The 16,722-nt window shown below is 44.5% G+C and overlaps 1 protein-coding gene across 1 annotated transcript; it reads right to left on the minus strand.

Annotated features, from left to right (window-relative positions):
• Window positions 1–1,352: 1,352 nt before the first annotated feature.
• Window positions 1,353–15,538, minus strand: LOC116862413 (butyrophilin-like protein 1). The gene is made up of 9 exons (XM_032849693.1): window positions 15,330–15,538; window positions 13,229–13,576; window positions 9,877–10,158; window positions 9,562–9,762; window positions 9,288–9,308; window positions 9,169–9,195; window positions 5,929–5,955; window positions 2,519–2,545; window positions 1,353–2,114 (listed from the first exon to the last, which is right to left on the minus strand). Exons 1-9 carry the CDS (start codon window positions 15,457–15,459, stop codon window positions 1,447–1,449), a joined length of 1,731 nt encoding a protein of 576 aa, XP_032705584.1. The 5' UTR covers window positions 15,460–15,538; the 3' UTR covers window positions 1,353–1,446.
• Window positions 15,539–16,722: the final 1,184 nt, after the last annotated feature.

Raw genomic sequence — 16,722 nt, forward strand, 5'->3', positions numbered from 1 at the left:
GACTTCCAGTGTCAACAATTAGGGCACATACAGTGTATATTTGAATCAAAAGACAATGAATTGAAAAGGGGAAGATCTCACACTTTTAGTTCCTCAACTTCCACATACACCATTTACTCACATTGGAACTTGCATATAACAACACAACAACTCCACATTTTCACCCATCTACAGGGCTACACTTAAAAGTGAAAAAGTTCTCACTCTTTCCTCAAAATGGAATAAACAGGCAGTCTCAGGCATTGAATCAGTTATATTTATTCCTTAAGTCTAGCCACACTCATTTGACTATTCTGTTACCTAGAGATTACATTTAAAATATTACAATGGACAACTTGCATAAAATCACATTGGTAAGAAGGGAGAAGGAAAATAGATAATTAATACAAATGACACATCTACATGACAAGATAGAAAAATATGCAAAGGGACTCCAGTCCTTTCCCTATTTTTGGTCACAGGCAGGAATTGAGATCTGTGACCTCCTTCTTCCACTTCCAATTCTGTGTCTTCTCATCTCTCCCAGAACCACGACAGGTCGGTGTTCTCTACTTCAGGAGGCAATAAACCTTTATTCATCAAGGTCTGAGTCCTCAACAGTCTGCCTTCCTTCTGTTTCCTGTGGGTTCCATCCACCATTACAATTGAACTAGAAGTACTGAGAAGCCGTACATAGATCCTGGAACTGTGCTCATGATCAAAACTTTCTGCAATTCACCCAGGGTCTGAAAACACTCTTCTTCATTTATCTCTTTATTCTGGTAGCACTTCTGTTCTTTCCAACTGCTGTTGACTCACGAGGAAACCCAAACTCTCATTTTTCCATTCCCTGAATTAATGCAGCACCAGTATTTCAGAAAAAAACAAATATTTACTAAGGTTCGTTAAGATAAGTATGTCTCATCCATTCCGGAATAGGAAGCCTATACAATAGAATACTACACTCCACTCTTCTTCAAGTCTATTAGCCATACATTTCTTCAGAAATGTTCAGATGGACAATGTTTTTTAGTCAGAGTGCACATTTCCTAAATAGAGCTGGTAACCCACCCATAGTCTCTGGGTTCATCTGTACAGCTCAAACTATATAAAATAAAAACCATTTAATTCTTCAGAATAATTCAGACCTCATCTCATTTCATATCAAAACAATACAAAGGCTCCATGAAATAATGCTCATGATCAAAAGAAACATGACTTCCAATAGCACAATTCAGCCAACCCCAATACAGCTGAAAAAGTAAACATTTATCTTCTAATACCTGAGCATAAGGCATGAACCGACTATTCTCATAACCTCACCCCAGCAGTCTATACCCAGAAAAGAAGTCTATACCCAAAAAAATGCCACCCGGTCATTCAGGACTAACTTCAGAGGCTATTACCCCTGGGAATCTGCAGCTCCAGGAGGAGCCACCATGAGGAATCTGGGACAGTGTTGGAGCATTATGGGGACATAGCTTCAGGACCACAGGGGAGTAATGGAGATTCAGCCCCTGGGAGATCACCATCAACACCACAGCCTGAACTGAACCCTTGCACTGAGAGGCTCACAGGCTCCTCTGAAGAACAAAGAGGGTTGTTAATGGGTAAAGGGGTCTGCACAGGCCCACCTACCCTAGAGCAGATGGTCAGGGACACATCTCCTGACCTCAACCTGAAGTATGGAAACAGAGTCCCAGAGGAGGAAGCGAGAGAGAAGGAGAAAATGTGGGAACCATCAGTCATGTTGTAGAATGAGACATCCCCTTCCTTCAGGTCCAGGAAAACCCCTACCCTCTGGGGAATTGGCACAACGTGTTCTCCATTAGCAGGGTTGGAACAGAATCTACTTTCATACATCCCCACAATCCAGAACCCCTTTTCTGGGGATTCCTGGTACCAGCCTTTCCTCTCCACATCTCTCCTACAGACCCCCAGGGCCCACTCACTTCTTTCTGCATTCCTGATCTCCACCTCCCAGTAACAGCACCCTGATGTGATGCCTTCATGACCCAAGACACTATAGACTCCATCATCTGAGCACTTGGGCGATTCCTTGAAGGTCACACTAGTCTTGTCATCAGAGACAGCAAGCCTGGAATGGGCAGACTCTGGATCCAGACTGACAGTCACTGCAGAGACAGTTACCAATCATTCAAGGACTTGTCCTACACATAACAAGGCACACAACCACCACCCCACCCCCAGACACCTAGCTGCATGCAGGGAGGACTAAACCTCATGAGATGAGAGCCTTCTGGCTCAAGCACACAGCCTCTAACAGGAAGAAGAGTGATCTGGGGGGTTAGACATGTCACAGGGCACTTGATGGCCAGACAGGACACCAACACTAAAGAATACCCATTTATATCCAGTATCAGTCACACCCAGTAATCCCAGCCACATGACTTTCACCACCCCATCCCACCCCACCACCATTGATGATGCCAGCATCTGTATCACCACAGCAAGCTGAAGGAGATGTCAGCAGCCATGGGATAGCAGTAGGAGCTCCCAAACAATAGAAGTAACTCACAGGCCTGGATCTTCTCCTTCCGCCAATCTACAAGAAAACCACATTGCACAAATGTGAACAACAAATCATGAGGACTTGAGGAAACTGTACAGGCCAGTGTTGGTACCTATCTCTGAAATACACTGAACCAAGAGTTATAGGGGAAAATGTTTTGGAAGCATGCACCTGATGAATTTATTGTTCATGCACGTTTATTTTCTCTCTCTCACACTCTCCTTCCCTTTCTCTGTCTCTCTCTGCCCTCTCTGACACACACACACACACGCACACACACTCTCTCTCTCATACATCCACAGCCATCATGCTACACTGTTCCCATGAAACCGAGGCCATAAAGCTTAACACCACTGAGGGACTGGGTGCTTCTAAAAAGAAGGCTCTTTGCACAGATTTCATTATCAAAGTAAGCTTTCTCAATCCCTAGCCACACATCCATCCTGAAAACTAAGTTTTCTTTTGAGAAAGAACTGAGGAGATCAAAATTTCTGAGGCCTCCATTTACTTATAACGAACTGGCTGAACTGAACTTGCAGGTTGACTCAAAACCATGGTAGGGGCAATACAGCTGGGTGGAGCTGCACTTGGAGGATGACTCTCAGCCATGGGTGAGGAGAGCTCAGGACATGGCACCAGAGAAATCTTGCCCCATCCAGATGTAATGGAGAAAATTCAAGGAAGGAGAGAGAAGTTCAAAGTAAGAAATTAATGAATTTGCGTCCCTTTATCACGGAATATTGCAAGGAAAAACATCCCTGTGTGTAAGGGGAAACCCAAAAACATTGGTCTAGTCATCTGCTTCTCCTTATAATCACCTAGAGAGATCAAAAGCAGCAGGAGACACCACACATGATCAGCCCCCAAATATGGTTGTGTCCTATGTCCCAGAAACTGAATATGTTTTGGCAGAGAGGACTTTACAGATGTGAGTAAGATTAAGGAACTGGAGATTCGAATGGGGCAGGGATGGAATAACAATTTCTCCATAAACCTAGATGGAACCTCAAACCCAATTATCCTAAGGACCATATCAAGCTACCCTCTATAAAGTGAGGTCCTGAAATGAGCAAGAGAGGAATACAGGGACCCTGTCTCTCAGTGACGCAAAGTATGAACTCCTCCACCTTCATACTCCCCTTTGGGAAGAAGAAAGGAAGCTAACTGATCACAGCAAATGTATATCTGTCATAAGACCCTGAAAAGTCTGCATGGTAAAGCTGTTACCTCCAATAGGACAGAGACTCCAGAACAAAATTAGAATGATTATAAAATAAGAACAGGACACTTTCTTGAATATTTGCCAACAACATGGGACCCCTATTCTCCCACAGGTTTATTCAGATAAAGTAGTATGCCCAGCTCTGTTGATTTGCTTATACCAACAGATCACATGAAGTGGGTGGACATGTCACATTTTGAGAAAAGGGAACTTTACTTGTTCTTCACTAAGACATTAGCTGACAGCAAACTCTACATTTCTATATGACAACTGACACAGATTAGCAAAGAAGAGGAATCAGGAGGAGGAGAGGAAGGAAGAGGAGAAAGGGAGTTGGTGTTCTATTCTGAGACTCTACAGTGAACCCAGAGCTATGCTGTGCACTTCTGTCGACCAAACACATTCTTCACCTCATTTCCACAGCAAGCTGTTCATTAGAAATTATTCTTCCAATTTCATGAATAAGATCAGATCAGACATTTGGTCACATCACATTATGAGCCCACCAATGTGAAAGTGTTGATTCTATTGTAAGGGTATCTGTCCTTACAAAATAAAAAGAATGTATATAAGGTATACTTTGAAAAACAGCCATTTCAATCCAGCAGAGAATGGGGTGATGCTAAAAGAAGACTATTTAATCCACATTTTTAACTGATAAGTCCCAAGATTCAGTGAGGCTCTCTAAAGAGTTTTCCTCACACATCTGGTCCCCATAGATTCTTACACCCCTGACTCCTCCTTCTCTGTTCTCACAGGCTGTATCCCTCATCATAAATAGAAACAGCCAGGACAGAAAAGGCACATGTTATGGATTCAAACGGCCTAGATTCATAACCCACCCCAGTGCTAGAGGGTGCTCTGGATAACTTTCATTGCATTAGCAACACTAGCATCACACTCCTCCCCCCAACTACTAAGGCAAGGGTGAGATGGCCTCCTTATCTGAAGCAAATCCAGTTAGAAAATTACTTCCAATATTAAATATATATTTAATATTAAAATAAATATAAGTCTTTTCAGAAAACTCTCAGATGAGTATTAAGGAGTTTATTACTTTTTGCGCACCCAATAACTTGCATGTCCTTTGTGTACTTCCAGCTCTAACCACCATGGCTTTCATTTGTGGTCTCTCTTCTATCCAAAGCCACCCAAAGTATCTCTTCTACTCTCAGCCACCCAAAGTGTCTCTGAGAGGAATCACAGGCTCTCTACTTTCCTTCTCATCTCCACTCTTCTCCAACCAGCTATTCTTTCCCTGATTTATTCCCAAATTTTCTCTGGTAAACAATTTTCACTCCTCTGAGCTTCTCCTATTGAAATCCTCACACACTGTCCCTAATAAATCTAACCAGTACTGAGCCCATCAGGCTAACCCAGAATTCTCCTAAAAGGAGAGATAATGGTTGTGAACAACTATAAGTTACTGTCCTTTAAAAAATTAATTTCTTAATGCTATATACAAACATGTACATAAGATTTTGTATATAATGGCCAGTATCTCACAAACCCAGGACACCCTAAATATCCTGGAGGCTCTGGATCTGAGAATCAGAACAGCTGACCTAAAGATAACTACTTCCAAAACAACCATGGAGGTTTAGAGGAAGATACCTGGCTTGGATAAGGAGTCAGAGCATGTAGAAGCAAAAGGAAGACTATCTCATTCCAGAGAAACGGCAAAAAACAAACAAACAAAAAAAAACCAAAAACCAAAAACAAACAAACAAGCAACAAACCAGGAAAACCAAAGCAAGATTGAAAAGAGATAGGAATTTCAGGGTAAAATGGATTCAGAAAAAGGATCGCTTATGGAAAAACTGCATCCTAAGCAGGCAAGCATGATTTCTGAAATCTTCCAGAGACAGCAAATTCTGAAGTACACTGTCAATGCCATGGTCCAACTGCCCTTACAAATGACCACTCTGTTGTCACTGCACCAACAAAACTCTCTGTTGAACAAGGTGTGTCCAGAAGGTGTTGCTAATTCTAACAACAACCTACAGTAGAGGATGGGTCAGAATAGAGGCAGATCTGTGTTCCCATGGACAGTCCCTGCAGTCTTCAGAAGGACACAACAAACATAACAAGGAGATCAGGGACAACAACCCCATCCTGGTGTTGGGTCCAATGACAGAGAAGGTGGCACAGTGGAGGCTGGGGAAGTAAAGCCATGGGAAACTGAGTCACTTACCTGCATACAGTTTTGCCTTCTTCAGGGCTGAAAGGGAAGACACCCTGGTGAGACATGGGCCAGAACAAGTCTGCATATTATTGATCTACTGGCACTTGATTCCTCTCTGTGCTTCAGGTAACACTATAACAGAGTAAGGAGAGAGGCTAGAGAGGAGATACCCTTCTGACATGGGCAGACAATAGGATGTTCTGGGAGTTCCCTGGACCGCAGGTCAGAGAGTTGGCATTGCAGGCTGAGTTCCATGCCTGCCAGTTGCTGCTGTGTGACTTTTGCCAAGTTAGTGTCCTGAGTCTTAAAAACCACAACATTAAAATACAAACTCTGAGAAACAAACAGGGTTTTGGAAGGGAGAGGGGTGGGAGGTTGTGTGAGCCTGGTGGTGCATATTATGGAGGGCATGTGTTACATGGAGCCCTGGGTGTGCTGCATAAACAATGAATTCTGGAACACTGGAAAGAAATTAAAAAAAAATAAAAGATGTCAAGAGCTTCTGCACAGCAAAGGAAACAGTCAACAAAACAAAGAGGCAACCCATAGAATGGGAGAAAATATTCACAAATGACAGTATGGACAAAAGTTTGATATCCAGGATCTACAAAGAACTTCTTAAACTCAACACACACAAAACAGATAATCATGTCAAAAAATGGGCAGAAGACATGAACAGACACTTCTCCAATGAAGACATACAAATGGCTATCAGACACATGAAAAAATGTTCATCATCACTAGCCATCAGGGAGATTCAAATTAAAACCACATTGAGATACCACCTTATACCAGTTAGAATGGCGAAAGTTAACAAGACAGGAAACTACGTATGTTGGAGAGGATGTGGAGAAAGGGGAACCCTCTTACACTCTTCGTGGGAATGCAAATTGGTGCAGCCACTTTGGAGAACAGTGTGGAGATTCCTCAAGAAATTAAAAATAGAGCTTCCCTATGACCCTTCCATTGCACTACTGGGTATTTACCACAAAGATACAGATGGAGTGAAAAGAAGGGCCATCTGTATCCCAATGTTTATAGCAGCAATGGCCATGGTCGCCAAACTGTGGAAAGAACCAAGATGCCCTTCAGCGGACGAATGGATAAGGAAGATGTGGTCCATATGCACTATGGAGTATTATGCCTCCATCAGAAAGGATGAATACCCAACTTTTGTATTAACACAGAGGGGACTGGAAGAGATTATGCTGAGTGAAATAAGTCAAGCAGAGAGAGTCAATTATTATATGGTTTCACTTATTTGTGGAGCATAAGAAATACCATGGAGGACATGGGGAGATGGAGAGGAGAAGGGAGTTGAGGGAAATTGGAAGGGGAGAAGAACCATGAGAGACTATGGACTCTGAAAAACAATCTGAGGGTTTTGAAGGGGCGGGGTCTGAGAGGTTGGGGGAGCCAGGTGGTGGGTATTATGGAGGGCACATATTGCATGGAGCACTGGGTGTGGTGCATAAACAATGAATTCTGATACACTGAAAATAAATTATAAAAAAAAAAAGATGTTGTTTATCCCATACAGCTGAATTGGCATCTTTAGGATAAATAAATAAATAAATAAATAAATAAAGGATACATGTAGTTGAATAGTAAAACCTATTTGTGGAGCATAACAAATAGCATGGAGGACATGGGGAGTTAGGAGAAGGCATTTGGGGTAAATTGGAAGGGGAGGTGAACAATGAGAGACTATGGGCTCTGAAAGACAATCTGAAGGGTTTGAAGAGATGGGAGGGTGGAAGGTTGGGGGAACCAGGTGGTGGGTATTAGAGAGGACATGGACTGCATGGAGCACTGGGTGTGGTACATAAACAATGAATACTGTTATGCTGAAAATAAATTAAAAAAATGATTAAAAAAATCAAAAGCACTTTTAACTATTAAACTTCTATTCTCCTACAGACAAGAAGACTTAAGGTCAACCAAGAAAAACAATTTTAACCAGAAGAGACAAAATTAAAAAAATAAACAAATAAATTCAGCAGAGTTCAAAGAGACAAATGAAAATAACATAGAACTGAACGATTGATTATAACATTATAATCTAAGGTGAAGAAATTCTTAAGTTATTCATTCAATTTTATGCACACAAACATTGCAAGGCCAGTTATCTATATGCATTTGATTTTCTGAACAATAGAAGAGACACAACTTCTGTGGAAACACTGAACCCATAAGAGTCAGGTAGATCTCCTGGGGCCAGTGGAGAATAATTTTAATCTCTAAAGAAATGTCATGCTTAAAAAAAATTGGGAGGTACTTAGCATAAATACAGTCAACATCTAAATCTGTTTCTTCTCTTTTTATGGGGTCCAGCAGGATTCAACAATATGTCAAAACATGCATTTCAAATAAATTTTTGATAAAAAAAAAAGTATTCCTGCAAAGAACAATACACTATGTCCAACTATTCTTGATTACCAAAAGAAAATACATAATACTAACAAATTTCATCCACAGAATTTTTCTGAAATGAATCCCAAATCAATTGCATCCCAAAATAAAGAAATTTTCACATGGAAAGTAAAACACGCAAAATTTTTATTCCATCTGCTTTCAATTTGGTTTAAAGGTAAAAAATTATACAATGTATGAAAATATTTTAGGGAATAAAGTATACATTATTCCATGAATGTAAGAAATCATTATTACATCCTATGATTTCCAGGAAAGAGAGATATGGGAAATAACAGAAAGGGGCGATGAAATAAGGACTGGGATGTTAGGTGAGCTCTATGGTAAAAGTGGTCAGATGTTCTCAGAAAACACATCACTGGATCAGTAACAAATTATCCCATGACATTCCCACCCAAGCTCTGCCCAGTCCTCTACCCAACACTTTGTGATCTGTACCTCCAGAAACTGGAGAGAAAAGACTCTCCCACGATGGTGTTGTGTGGAGGGATCACAATCCTCAATTTAATGACCCCCATTTATTTATATAGTTTCTCTAAAATATTCCAGAGTATTCGTGTTGACTGAGAACCAGTTGCATTGAAAACTAAAAGCTACAAAGGCGGTGGGTAGATCAACCCAAGATGCATGACAGACTCCAGTGACCACCATCACTCCAGGTTTCAAAGCACCATGTGGGAAAAAATAGCCCAGATGGGGAAAGCCCATGGAGCAAGTTCTGCCTCCCACCAGTTTCCACTTGTCTCTGCATGAAACAGAGAGAGGACACTATGGCTTAGGGGCAAGAGATCCAAGGATATCCGGACAGTCACTCACCAGCCAGGTAAACAGATTTCCTCCAGTCTGAAAGGCAACACAGGAAACAGGTGAGCTAAGAACCAGAATATCTCCTACAAACGTGACACAGAAACTTCTGGGAAAAAGACACAACATACCAAGATCTGCCTGGAGTTCATCTGAAAAAAAAAAAAAAAGTGGAAAAATACACATAAACTCCCATCACTAAGAGCAGCAAAGACTGCACCTGGAAAACCCACAAGAGCATCTATATGTCTCCATGAAGATCTAACTCCAGACCCCTCGAGGCTCCACAGCCCTACCTGTCCTCTGTGGTCCTCCTCAGACCCTGCTCCTGGCCAAGGGCCTACTGTCTGCTTCTCCTCTGCACCAGTTTCCACACTTGTCTGCCTTGGCCCTGTCCTGCCTTACCTCTGGCTTTCAGTGCCTCCTCCTTTATCTGCTGGTCCTTCTCCTTGTCTCTGTGCAGTTTCTCCCATTCCTGCATCTCCTGGAGCTCTTCAGTATGTTCTCTCATGATGTAAAAGATAGCCCCAAGGTGTAGGAGCATCAGCACAGTCAGGATCACCATGAAAGCCAGCTTCCAGGGAGAACTCTGAGGGAAGAAGGGTTCTGTGCCCAGCCAGACACCTCATCAGGGCACTGCTCAAGATGGCCCAGCCCAGCATACACAGGGACCCCCAACCAGATAATCCCACCCTTCTAGGAATGGGAAGTAATACTGACCTGGGATGAAAATGGCCATTGCCTTCTCCTGGCCTAGGATAGGGTTGAGGACTGAGCAGGACACATTCCCTGAAGAGCTGTCCCTCACCACAAGAGTGGCCTCTATGGTGAAGAGCCCTTCAGCATCTTGGGCTTGGGTTTCAGAGAACGTCAGGAACTTCTCTCCACTGAGAGATCTCCACTGCACTTGGGGCTTTGGGAACCACCCCGAGACCATGCACACAACTCGGACCCCGTCCTCCGCTGGCCCTGTGATGTGCACTTGAGGGGCAGAGCCCACACCTGAAGAGAGAAGCTAGAGAGCACAAGGAGGCCACCCAGAGCCCAGGGATTCCAGCAGAAACTTCCTGTGCACAACTCCATGCACAGCACTGCATTTTGGGGGCTCTTTCGGGGGAGTGGTCCCTACAAGGATTAATGTAAGGGGTCCTGCCATGGAGAACAGAAGGAAGGAACATGGGGACCTGTGGCAGGCCCAGAGAGCAGGCTCTTCTCCCCAACCATGAGGGTGGGAATTCCATCACCCAGAGGGATAGAAGGAGAAATTTGGATCCAGGATCCATCCTTCTCTGCTCTTCTCAGCTCACACACTCTCCAGCGCATCTGCGGGCACACCCACTGCCACTCATTCATCACTTCTACCAACCTACATACCTCCTGAGCTCGCTCCCTAATATCCACATCTCTGGTTTAGCTGTGCCAGGATTCCTCACAGATGCTTCAGACTCAAATCCTGAACTAATTCATGTTTGGCCCCATCTGTGAGAGGATAATGATGAAAATATCCCCAACATTTCAGACTTCTTTACATCCAGTCAGCCCTCTGCCACCTATTGTTAATGCCTTCACACTCTGCTTCTGGGCTTCCTCCTGTGACTTGACTGAGCCACTGAGAGTTCAGAGAATGTGACTCTAGTAGAGGTTGGAAACTGCTTGAGCCATTGCCCTGTCCTCTGCCACAGGACAGACATCTTCAGGCTAGCGCAGCCTTTCCAGCTGAAGCTGTCCGAGATCAACCAATAGCCAGTTGGACAACACCAGCTGAGCAAACCCAGCCAAGGTCCACTGTCAGGACAAAATATATTAAAAGTACAAGTTTTATTGTCCCTGTTGAAAATAGGGAAAGAGAGCCCCTTCCCATTCTTTTCTTATAGAATTTACTTGAGGAAACTTGTGGTTCTGGGTATTTTCTCTCCTCTTTGAAATGTATATAAGTACTTTAAAAAAAAACAAAACAGAAACAAAAACAAATAGGCCTTTGGCAGCTCCATAACCTAAGAATGTGTTTCTCAAGGACCTGGGAACCCTCTCTTTGAACTGCTCACACCAGGGAAGACAGAAACCCTCTCTCCTCCTTCTCTGCCAGGGTAGGAGCCTAAACTCAGTGGGCACCATGATCCACGTATAAAATCACCACCCATCATCATAACGGGAGAATTGGTAAAAAACAAACAAACAAACAAACAAAAACCAAAAACCAAAAACCAAACAAACAAAAAAACCCCACTACTTTATCTTTTATTTGTCTGGGAAACTCTTCATTTCTCCTTATATTCTGAATGATCCCCTTGCTGGTTTCATGGCTACAGATTTTTTTTCCTTTTAGCACATTGAATATATCACACCACTCCATCTCCATTCTGGCCTGTAGAGTTTCTGTTGAAAATTCCACTGAGTATATGTGAAAGTGTTGAATCACTATATTGCACACCTGAAATGAATATAACACTCTATGTTAACTACTCTGGAATTTTTTTTTTTATTTTTACAATAGGTGAATTTGTTTTTCCTCAGGATAAAGCCAATTAGCTAGCTTACATGCTCACCCAATTTCCAAGCAAATATAAGGTGCACCATCTAGAACAAATGGTGTTGGCAAGTCCACCTACTTGAGGGCTCATAATTGTTGATCCGGAGAACATGTATGGAATGAGTTCTGTCTGAATATGGAAAAGATGAGATTTCTTCTGTCTTTGCATTTCTTGATAGAATCTCTGTGATGCACAGTGCATTGTAGTTAATGCTAATTTAATGATAAAAAGGATCTTTCTTCCTACTATCTTAGAAACAAGATTCTGGGTTGGAAGATTATGTTTTTAATTGTATTTCCCCTATGTGACTGAAGAATTATGAGTAAGACCTGTTAAGATTAGCCAAACACAGCCAGATGAGCAGAACTCCCTGAATGCCAGATGAAAAAATGCTCTTTGTTATTGGCCACTGAGATTTCTATGTTTGTGTTACACAGCATTATGGCACCAATCTGCAGCTTACACATAAAATCAATATTTCTACCACTAAACAATCAATTAAAAAAAAAACCTGTGAGTACCTGAAGTCCCTTGTCCCCAAATCTCCTCACTCAGCTGGGTGTACATCCAAACCTCTCTGATGCTGGAGTGCTCCTTTCCCACCACACTGCCTCTACATGAATGCAGGGGGTCATCCTTTCCACCCCATAACTACATCCAGGCCTCCAATGTTGCTCACCTTCCACACACCTTCCATTATAGGTGCTAAAGCAAACCTGCCCTCACACACCTCGCTCCACTGCTCTGTTTAAAATTCCCTCAGCCCTGCATCTAAACGACATAAGAGCACATGAAGCCTTTGATGGTCTGGTATTACCACCCCCACTACCCCACAAACGAAACTCCTATCCACTTCCTCCCCAATCCCACCATCTGCACCTGTCAGAGAGTACACAGTCCAGGCCCGGGACAATTCGGTTGATTGCTCAGATCCACAATCACCATGCTGTGTATGCCCTACACAGATCCATCAACCAGAAGGCCATTTCACAACACTGTCTGCTTCACTCAAATGTCTGCTCAAGTGTGCGTTACTCATGGGCTTCTCCTGATAAATCCCTTCTCTGCGCACCCGGACCTAGAACACCTCTATATTCCAGATAGTCACTTCTCACCACCCTCCCATTCACCTCCACACCAATCATGTGGCCTCTCTCTCTGCCCAGACTGACCAGCCACACTCCTCCCTCAGGTGTCTCACATGGGTTGTTCTTCTGCTTGGAACTCTCACCCCTAAAATATTTATTTGGCTAAATCTCTACTCACCATCATCTAACATTGTCTATATCCTATCTATTTGGTTATTTATTGTCTGTATAATATAAACTCTGCAGGGCAGGGACCTTTATTTGTTACACTGAGATATCCAGGTGCAGAGAACATAGCTGTCACATACCAGGAGTTCTATATATTTAAACTGAATAAATGAAGAGTGAAAGACCCACTTTCCCTCTTGTATAAATTGAGGGCTATTAATTTAGATGCTGAGGTGGCTCCGGATTCCAGTACTGCAGGTGAATAAATACCAATCAGCAACCCACCTGCCACCTTCAGTTCCAAACCGGCCTCTTCATAGAAGATTCCCTTTCTGAAGAAGCAGGTATACAGCCCGTTGTCAAAAGCCTGGACATTGTGGATGCGCACAGCAGCCTCCCCCTGGGTGAGGAAATCCTTCACCAGTGAGGTTCGCCCGCTGTACTGAGCCAACTGCTCTTCTCTCTGCTCCCGCTGGTTTTGATAGATGAACACTGCTTCTGAGAACTTGGAGCGGAACCACCGCAGCTCCATATTCTCCACATCCATGGCTGGGGACACAAGACATGGCAGCGTGATGTCTGCACCCAGCACTGCCACAATGGGTTCAGAGGGGCCAATCACCATAAACTCCTCTGTGGACACAGACATAGGAGTGAGAAAGCTCCATAGATGCAGGACAGGGAAGGAAACACACTGGCAGGAGGGAGGCCCTAACTGAGGGACTCAGCTGTCACAACTCCTAATGGGACAATTTTATCCTACAACAACTTTGAAATACACAAATGGTGTCAAAGAGACTCCTCAGCAGCCTGTGCTCCTGACTCTAGGCCCTTCCATGAAGGACTCTCTAACTTAGTAGGTCCAACCTTCCACAGGCATCACAATCACCAGGAAGACCTGTGAAACACAGACTGGTGGGCTCTACCCCCAGGCCTCCTGGTTCAGTAGGTCTGGAGTGGGTCCAAGAATGCATTTCTAAGGAGGTGGTGAGAAGCTGATACTGATGTCCCAGGGACCACACTCTGAAAACCACAGCTCTAACCTGCCTCCTCTTAGGACAGGACTGAAAACTCACCAAAGAACACTACTGTGGCCAGGTGGTAACATCCTATTCATTGCAGCACACCTGAAACTTTCCTACACCTGCTCCTAAATTTATCATTTCTGCCTATGTCTTTGTTCTCTGCTGAATTCTATGTGCACTAAAAACTAGACCTCATAGCTACTTCCATTAAAACCTGCCTTCACTCCATTGCTCCCAGGACCCAAATCACTACCTGTTCCCAAAGAAGGTTCATCCCACTGCCCCCAGCCCCTCGCAGGCCTTGGTATTCTGAGACCTGGTAGATATGTCACAGGAGGACACTTCTGCAAGACAAACCCCACCAGACAACCAAACACCGACTTCTCAGCTCCTGGCTGAGTCACTTTCTGTCTCACCTGGGGGATGACAATTACTAGTCTCCCTGTGACATCCTCTCTCTAGTCAATGTCTGTGAACCTTTAAACCTGGAACCAGAACCATGTCCCTCCTCTACCAAAGCCCTTCAGTGCTTCTGCAGTTGCCCAAGTGATCCCGAGCCCATTAAGGAAGACCCTCCCTGTTCTCTGATCCCCAACTCCTGCTTCTCTCCCCCTCATTCACTCTGCTCCTGCCAACACTCACCTCCTCTGCTCCTTGAACAAACAGGCACACCGCCAGCTTTGTCTGGCTGCTCCTCACTGTGGAGAACCTCTTTCCATGGGATCCAGACAGCCTCCTCCCCCCGCCTCCATGACTTTGTTCCCATCGCACTGCATACAGTGACCACCTTACGGAGCACTGCTGCCTGCCCACTTGCCATCCTGCAGCCCTGACTGCCCCACCTGCTCCACATCCTTGTCCCATGCTCTCCACTCCTCTAACAGACATAGATTGTATGGAGTTGTGGTATTTTGTACTCGCTGTCCCTGCCAGAATGTAAGCTCTATAAAGACAGAGACTGTCCGCTTTGTACACAGAGTAGCACCTAACATGTACTCAGTACCCTATAAATATTTATGAAATAGAAGTACCAGTAAACCCAGGAAACAAAAAGCCAATAAATCCAGGAAACCAAAAAATAAAGAGAAAATTATTTTCATACTATTCATAGTGAAGTTCACATTTTTTACTTCATAAGACACAAACTCATTAAAGAACTGTCATGTTCCCCTGCCCTTATTTTGCAGTTCTGGGATTCTTCTTATGTGTCTAATTTCAAATAGCAGTTGGGGCATCTCCAGAATCTATGTAGAGCCTGGATCTCCACCAATAGCCATCTGTCCTGATGGAGACAGTAGCAGAGTTCCGGGGACTCTCACCCACCCCAGGGAGACACAGGGAGGGGGAGGGGACACACTCACCTGCAGAGCCCCCAGCAGGCAGCTGGAAGAGGAGAAGCAGGGAGGAGAGATGGGAAAGCAAAGAGCCCCTGCAGCAATCCTCCATTTCCTCAGAGCTGGGGAGACACAGGGCAGGAGGCAGGTGACACATCCATAGAGGAAGCAGGGCCAGCTCAGAGCTCTGGGCCTCAGAGCAGACAGGAGGGCTCAGGGCTGGCAACAGTCCCCAGCAAGAGCACAGCCTTTCCTACTGCTCATTATGCTGATGAGGTGGGGGCTCCACAACCCTGATGCCAAGAAAGCCCTCCCAGTCCTTTGGAAACCTTCAGAGCCTGATCTGCCCATAGGACCAGACCCTTCTCGCCTCAGCACAGAGGCCTCCCCCATGTTTGCCTAAGTCACAGGCCAGCACAGAGGTCCAGGGATACAAGGTGTAGACTCAGGGCCCTCCCCATGAAGGACACACCAGCTCCTGTGTGCTGTTCTTCTGCTGCCCCCTAAATATGACCAGGGAATGACTAAGAAGCATGACAGTCAGACTGCGTCCTCCTCAAGGACACTGTGGCTCCCACCACATGCACGTTGATCTGGGGTCCTTTGATAGGTGAGTTCACACTGATTTTAGCTCCTGCCTCTTGAAGCCCTTTTCTGTTCAGGGCCAAGGACGTGGACTTGCTCATAGCTGAAGCCAGACAATTCCCCATGAACAGTTAATCCTCATCTTCTCTATCTTTGAGGAGTTTCTGACTCAGGATAAAGGATCCCAGCAGAGCAGTGGGAAGCACAGGATAAAATGAGACCTGGTCAAAAAGAAGGGCTTCAAACCACTGACTCTGAGGGGAGAGGGGGGCAGCCAGTGGTCCTGGGAAGGATAGATTCTGGGGCTGACTGCTAAGATCTCCTCCATACTAAGCCACCTGCTGTGGGAATCACCTGAGGCAAGTTTCTTGACCTGCTCTGCCCCAGGTCCTATCTGCAATATGGAGACAGTAATAAGATCTCATCCCACGGAATAAGAAGTATCCTATGAATGTATGTATGGAGAGTCAGTGCACATTAGAACAGTGCCTGTTCCTAGGAAAGCTACTGAATTGTCATTAAGTAAATAAGTAAAGTGGAGTCCCCACTGTAGTTGTCCTGGGTCATCTCAGAGCCTCATTATTATTCGCACCAGTCTCTGAGCACCCTCAGGATCTCGGCGTCCTCCTCCCAAGCATCTGCTCCCCACTTCCTCTTCTTGTCCAGCAACTGTCTTCCAAACCCACTTACCTGCTTGAAAACCTGGGGCTTCTGGAACGTCTCTAGCTCAGTACTGTGAGACCTCAGCCAGCCCCAAATCTGCTCTCAGAAATTGCACATGCGGTTCACTGCTTGAGTCCCAAACCCTGCTTCTAGATTCAATGTTGGTGCCACA

This window comes from Lontra canadensis, unplaced genomic scaffold (assembly GCF_010015895.1).
Source record: "Lontra canadensis isolate GAN:19392208 unplaced genomic scaffold, GSC_riverotter_1.0 scaffold240, whole genome shotgun sequence".
Taxonomy (NCBI): Eukaryota; Metazoa; Chordata; class Mammalia; order Carnivora; family Mustelidae; genus Lontra; species Lontra canadensis.

Bases quoted from the DNA above. Each gene is read 5' to 3' on its own strand.
- LOC116862413 (XM_032849693.1), bottom strand. From the start codon at position 15,459: ATGTGTCACCTGCCTCCTGCCCTGTGTCTCCCCAGCTCTGAGGAAATG. The intron at 13,577-15,329 runs GTGAGTGTGTCC...CTGTGTCCACAG, and splicing joins GCCTGCTGGGGGCTCTGCAG to AGGAGTTTATGGTGATTGGC. The intron at 9,309-9,561 runs GTAAGGCAGGAC...TTTTTTTTTCAG, and splicing joins GGAGGCACTGAAAGCCAGAG to ATGAACTCCAGGCAGATCTT.